The sequence below is a fragment of the Brachypodium distachyon genome, chromosome 2 (genome assembly GCF_000005505.3).
Source record: "Brachypodium distachyon strain Bd21 chromosome 2, Brachypodium_distachyon_v3.0, whole genome shotgun sequence".
Lineage (NCBI taxonomy): Eukaryota > Viridiplantae > Streptophyta > Magnoliopsida > Poales > Poaceae > Brachypodium > Brachypodium distachyon.
This window is the reverse complement of record NC_016132.3, coordinates 10,123,169-10,130,036: the sequence shown is the minus strand read 5'-3', so window position 1 is coordinate 10,130,036 and position 6,868 is coordinate 10,123,169. Positions and strand designations below refer to the sequence as shown.

General features: G+C 42.1%; 1 protein-coding gene across 1 annotated transcript; it reads right to left on the bottom strand.

The window, feature by feature from the left end:
* Positions 1-975: 975 nt before the first annotated feature.
* On the bottom strand, positions 976-6,297 carry LOC100835215. The gene is made up of 7 exons (XM_003567550.4): positions 5,882-6,297; positions 4,976-5,173; positions 4,584-4,856; positions 3,392-3,494; positions 3,181-3,299; positions 2,300-2,476; positions 976-1,987 (listed from the first exon to the last, which is right to left on the bottom strand). The coding sequence occupies exons 1-7, from the start codon at positions 6,167-6,169 to the stop codon at positions 1,241-1,243; spliced, it is 1,905 nt and encodes a 634-aa protein (XP_003567598.1). The 5' UTR covers positions 6,170-6,297; the 3' UTR covers positions 976-1,240.
* Positions 6,298-6,868: the final 571 nt, after the last annotated feature.

The window sequence follows — 6,868 nt, the reverse complement described above, 5'->3', positions numbered from 1 at the left end:
AAAGTCCTTGCCCCTTCGTGTGTGTTGGTGTTCGAGGTGAGGCAACATCGTGTACGGGGGATGGCGAGGAAGGGAAGTAGATGCCGTCGTCGCTGCGGCTACCGGACCACAAATCCGAAGGAGAAGTAGTAGAAATTGATGAGAAAAAAGAGATCTTACATCGTGATTGCCGACTTGATGAAATCACGCATTTCCTTCGCCGACGTTCCAGACGTGTACCTCTCCACCACGCGGAACTAGCAACTAGTGCACTTGATCAGTGGGAGGGGTCCATACTTCGGGTGGCATATGGAGCTGCACGTGCATGCTCGAAGATGCCATGGCGATGGACGGCGGTCGGCGAGATCGACGATGCGAGGGATTGAGAATTCGGGAGAGGGCCGACAGATGGGGATTCTATTTCAGGGATTTCAATTCATTTCCTCCCTACCTTTCAACCAAACCGATACGGTCTAGATATACCAATTCCACAAAAGGCTTTATATACCAATTCCACAAAAGGCTTAAAAGAAAGACCCTGTGGCGTGTGCTCTCTTGGCCTTGGCATGGCTCGGTTTGACCCTTCTGAACCAAAAATGCACCCGCGTGACAAGTTTAAGCACCGAACGAACCAATTTTCCACTTGATGCACCAATTTGCACATGCGTGCCAAGTTCATGCACCGCCAACGTTATTACCTATGAAGGAATGAAATTGGATTGCTATTCTAAATGTAGCATACCCGCCTGTTGATTCTAACAGAACATTGTAAATAAGAAGTCACTGGATGCTTAGACCTGGACCAGACATTAAAGATAGAACCACTTAGTACACCTGGTAGATCTAGTGCATATAGTTTTATTGGATTTTTACAAATATATGACAAGAAAAATTAGTGATGTCTCCAAAGTATTATGACTCAGCAATTACAAAATTAAGGATGCAGCTTCGATAGTTTCAAAATTCAAAAGTAGTCTACATTTAGAAACACTAAAGTTTGGAGAGAAAAAAAAATCAGCATTGACATATATATAGTTACAAATCCAACAAGGTAAAAGACAGCTGGAATGTTAAATGACTAATGCTAGTTTTCTTTACATTTACAAATTCACTCGCACAATCCTAACTAAAATCTATTTGGATGGATCAGCACTTCTTATCTATTGTAATGTTGTATATGTATATTGAGAAATGTAAGATAATGGCTAATGATGGCTAAACAGAAGAGAAACTAATGTACACTTGGTATAAGTCACCCAGACTATTCTACTGTAGAATCTGCACAAAAGTTGTCCTCATTGTTCGCAAAGTTCTCAATCAATATTTCCATCATTTTCTTGTACATTGGCATATAATGGTCATTGATCATAGTATTAGATAGCCGGATCTTGCTGTAAAGATCTCTCGGCGTCTGATATATTCCAACAGTGCACTCATCAGTGACAACAGGATCATCTGGACCAGCATCTGGAGGAGGCATGGCAACCATGTGCATGATTCTACCAGGGGGGTAGAATTGCTGGCCCTCCAAGCTATCTGATGAGAAGGATTGTCTATCCTCTACATTTTTTAGGACAGCACTTTCCTCTTCCATTATCTCCTTTGCAGCAGCTGCCTCTTCCTCCCGGGTCTGTGCCTCCACTTCAGCCTGCCGATCCCTGTCTTTCTCAAACTCAAACCACAACTCGCCATCAGTTATTTCTTCAGCGTGCTCCCTAGAGGTTTCATGCTCACTCAGAAGTGCCTCTTCTTCTGTTTCCTCGTGCACTGAAATACTAGTTGCAGTATACTGCAGCTCCTCTACGACCTTGGTACCGCACTGTTCTACAACAAAGGAATCTGAATCCACTGTAGTTGTAACATGGGTTTCTGCAGTCATTTCATCATTAGTAGTTGCAGCTACTACACCTACGGCTCGACGCCGCGCACCCATGCATGACCATGAAGACAGTGCGGACCGACTTCTAGCAACAGCCTGCGCAACATTCTGTGCTTGTTTCATCACAACCTACATAGAAATCTTTATCAATAAAAAAAGTACGGTAACTCTTTGGGTTTAGTGGATAAATTATTTATATTAATATGCACAAGCTACACAGAATGTACTAAATATTTTAATAGTATCCTTCAGCACTTTTAGCAGTTTGAAGCAGTCAAGCAGCTTTGTCAAAATTCACTTTATAGAGAGAATGATTAACCTGACAGTAGAAAACTAGCAAGATGCAAGAATCATTCCAGGTCCTAACAATGTAACAATATAGGTATGCAGTCTAACTCATCCACATATTACAGTTTGCCAGCTTGTAGTTTAGTATGTTACCAAGGTTTTGCTTGAAACAGGACGTAGCAGTGCCCCAGCACCGGCAACCCTCGCTCTGGCACCAGAGAAAGATTGGAGGCGAGTTCCTAAAGCAGTAGCAGACCGGTAAACAACATTTAGGAAACGTGTTTGCTGTATTTGATCCCTCAAATCATTCAACCACGAAGATGCTGTTACCTGGATGAGGGACAAAACAGGAGGAGATTAGAGGCAGTGAAATCAATTGCTGGTACATTTTGAAAGAAGAGATCGTTCAATCCTGACCATCCATACACTCATCTCACGGTAGATAAATCAAACTGAAAATTGCCTCTTAACTCCATTACTGACTAACTCCTAATTCTTCAGTTTTTTTTGCTCCATATACATGTCATAGTAGATAGTACTCCCTACGATCCATAAAAAGTGTCGTCCGTTTTGTACTAAGTACAAATTTTGTACTAAGTGGGCGACACTTTTTATGGATCGGAGAGAGTATTACTTATTAACACAAAATGTATAGATAGTATCTGTTAAAGTAAATTTATGACAAATTCACTACCACATATAGGTCAGACGTGCATTGCACATGCACAGTTACTCGTCAAACTTCAAAGCTAATCAAATGTCATGTGTTCTGTATTTGTCTTTTAACTTTTTATGATAAGTACGGATATAGGGAGCAACACAGATACAACAGATGAATAAATGAAGAGGCTGTCATCTTATTTTTCTTAGAAATTCAATGAAGAATGCCAAAACAGCAGAGGCTGGAGCTTGTAACACCAGCTCAAGTTGTTGCTCAGTTTTAGGCTGTTAAAGCCTGGAAGAAATCGTGGCTCCACCACTAAGCATGAGGATTAAGAGGGGAGAAATAGCAGATCATAAAAAAATAGAGCTACCTCAGAACGAAGATCATCAATAGATGCAGTTGAGACTGTAGGAACAAGATCAGCACCATTGACAATAGTAGTTACAAAGTGCTTGCCTGATTCAGCTAACTCCCATGTCATGCATGAAGCTGACAGCAACAGAGAACAACTCTCACCATATTGCTCAACTTGATTTAAACGCATATAGAATAACATCGGTTACCAAAATCAACTGATATACCTGGTGCAAATGCAACACAAGTTGTTGCAGAGAATTCTGTGTGTTCTCTCAGGATGTAGGTCAGTAATGCGGCAGTGCCACCACCTAATGAATGGCCAACAATCTAACAAAGAAAACAAGCTATTGAAACAATCAAAAGTTCAAGATGTTTGATCGAGACCAAAATGAAAATTCCCATTATCCATACCATACCTAAGTGTGTTACCAAGCCAAGGATATGAGACTTTAATCAGGTAGTTGACTTGAACATTGCTAGGCTCTCAGGGTGGGAGCAACTCACCCGTGTTTGCATTACCTATGTTTTTTATCAGTAAATTCCTACTCCCAACTGAAGATATTGCCATCTATGATACAACTACATCTTAGAAGGGCTTTCTTTTAAAAGAGTAACTAATTTGTTACGAAAGGGTCACACTTAATGTCTTGTAATAGAGTTTGCTTACCAAAAAAGGCTGGCGGTGCTGGAATTATCATCACAGAAAGACAATATTTCACTAGGATTTACTGATTGAATATTTATAGAAGTTCCTAAGCCCTTGCAAAAGCTCCTGCGGCAGAGATACCAAACAAGTAGTGGCAAAGGATCTTATCAGGAAACAGAACTCAAGTCAAATATTGTCTTCCTGTGGAGAACCGGGGATATATGTTCTTAAGTCTCGAGCTATTGCAAGGTCAATATTAAGAAATGAGTTTAAAGCTATTGCAAGCCCAGGACTAGGAAAAGGCGCTTTTAGGGGAGAATTATGGTTGAATTCAAATATAAGACTATAAGAGAGAGTATCCACATCAGTATCTCTATGTTATTAATGAAAACACCAGTTCCCGATTGTATGCATCTCACTAATGCATCCCGGCCTTTCTACTTCCTATGATCTGAAATTGCAGGGACCAAGCTGTTGTTCGGTTCGTTGGTTCGGGCAGGTGGCAGGCAGCCACCAAGGTTTATGTAGGCATCTTATCTTATACTCAAAAACAAAATACTTGGATCACTAGATTCAAGTTAATTTGCACGGTAAATGGATGCCTAGGATAAATATTTGGCTTCTGGGGCCCTTCCTTGCCAGCATAGAAACACGACAGTAAATTATCAGGAGGTTAAAAAAAATTGAAGAGCAAAACAACACTACAAGATAGGATCGGATAAAGTATGACTTAAGTTCTGAAACAATTACCAAAAGTTAGGATTACACACCTTTATTTGGTACTCTGGGCATTGACTGACTGCTTGCAGAAGGCACGGTGTTATACCTCTTGCAATCCAGCGCGCTGCTGCAACCATCCCACAGTGTGCATACCCTAAGACTAACTTACTGACACCACCTTCATCTAATAAAGAGTGGTGAAATGGTACTACAGCACCAGTAGCAGCAGTAAGTGTGTCTTTCATGCTATGCGTGCCTCGTATCAATACAAGAAAGGATTTGGTGCACTCATCACGCAGAATTGTATGAGCAGGTTTTAATATCTGCAAGAGTATACAGGAGTTGAGAAACATACCAAGCTATTATGTTCCTATAATCATTAGAAACAAACTGTGCCTTCACAAATGGAGGGAACAACAACATGCTACCAATACTTACTCACCCCCGCCTTAGGTTCCTCAATGAGAACATCCTCTTGGGAAAATCCTGCTAATTCCAGAAACACTGGGAATGATTTCTTAGAGAAAAGAAAGCACAAGTCAATTAATCGTCGCAGAACAATCAACTCTTCCATGACTTCATGTCCTTTAAGTTCAGTGCAATTGCTTCCAGCGTATACACTGGCAACATGTAAATTGCCCTGAAAAGTATCACCAAGATTACAATGAACCATTTGTTGCATACACACCAAAATCTTATATGATCTACCAAATAATGTTGCAAAAAAGAATATTATCATAAGCTCCAGTTTACTTTATTTTGTTGTTGAGCCATGTAAATAGCAAATTACTTTGCATCCTTCATTTCTTACAATGGTGTGCATTCATAGATTCAGTAAGAAATATGATTATTAACTTCAAGTACATCAGAGTTGGAATGGTAGAATGCAAATATAATGCTCGGATGGTTGGACTTGCTAGAGACAAGAACTTATCCGCAAAACAAAACTATTTGCACCCTAATACATTGATTCCTGCTTCTATACTTCTTAATACCAGAAATAGCATCAACCACGAGATAAAGAAAATCAACCATCTCCAAACATCCAAAGTTGTGATTTTATCCGTGTGGTGAGCAATCAGCACCGAAACCACCAAAGTCCCTACTACCGATCAAGAAATTTTGGAGCCGAAGAAGGCATACTGATTAATCGCTACAAGCCCCTATCCAAATCTACCTCGTAGCAGCAACGCAGCACGTAACGTGGGGGATGCAATTCGGGCAAAAGGAACCCATATTTCAGATCCAATACACAGGATTGCAGCTGCATTCAGAAATGGAGCCACGACATTTCTATCGGATCCGAACAACAAGCAAGCCGGTGGTTGGTTCGCGAGGGCTCTCTCACCTGGCGGCGCATGAGGTACTTGATCCCGAAGGCGAGGTCCCCAATGGGCCACTTCCCGAGCGTCTCCGAGTAGGTGAACCGCAGCGTCTCGGCTAGCGTGCCCACCGCCTCGATCCACGTCGCAGGCGGCTGCGCTGGACGCCGCGCCGCGCGTCCCCTCCTCCGCTTCACCCCTCCGCCCCCGCCCGGGCTGCCGGCGGAGTCCTCATGGTGGGCCAGCCGCCGGCTCAGCACAAAGTAGAGCAACATGGCCGCGCCCAACGCCGTGGCCATGGTCGCCGTGCCCATGGCGACTCACCCCTCAATGGATCTCAATGCGGAGAGGGTGGGCTTGCCGTCACCCCCAAGATTTTTTTAGGGGCTAAAGTGCAAATATGTCTCCTCCGTTTCTTCCCCACCTTGCACTTGCAGCTGGTGGCTTTGGTTTGTTTGGTGCTTCGCCGCGTCTACTGATAAGGATGTGGGTCTTTTTCTGCTCTATACGAAACCAATTATTAAGGCTAATAAAGTGCTTCCTTACGAATAATGATCGTTCTAGTAAGTTATAGCCAGTGGCTTTGGCTTAATGGCTTGTATACGGCTCCCACAGAATGACGTATACGCTAAAGATGATAGCGATTGCCATCTCAAAAGATGAACAAATACACGATTGTCTTCAAAAAGGAAATAACGGATATCCTTTTGTGCCTGGTGGACTATGCTTCGGAGTCTATCCGTATATTCGATTACAAACGTATCTGTCAGTTGGATATAGTCTTAGTCAATGGTTTCTCACAACCTTACAATGTGGCTTGAATCATCAATCTACACAGTCCGATCGCTATTACACAAAAATCCGTGCATTAAGCATTAAAGGTTTTCTTGTTAGGCTGGTCATAGTGGGGAGTAACTTAGAGTAGTAACATGCATATGTTATTAGTCTACCTTCATAGTGAGTAGTAGTAGTAACTTATATGTAGTGTCATGCATTATGTCATTAATTGTGTT

What these genes read in the sequence shown, in the direction of transcription:
- LOC100835215 (XM_003567550.4), bottom strand. Translation starts at nt 6,169, where the DNA reads ATGGGCACGGCGACCATGGCCACGGCGTTGGGCGCGGCCATGTTGCTC. An exon ending in GCCCAGAGTACCAAATAAAG is followed by an intron (nt 3,495 to 4,583) that starts GTGTGTAATCCT and finishes TTTCTTTGTTAG; the next exon opens with ATTGTTGGCCATTCATTAGG. An exon ending in TTGATGATCTTCGTTCTGAG is followed by an intron (nt 2,477 to 3,180) that starts GTAGCTCTATTT and finishes TCCCTCATCCAG; the next exon opens with GTAACAGCATCTTCGTGGTT.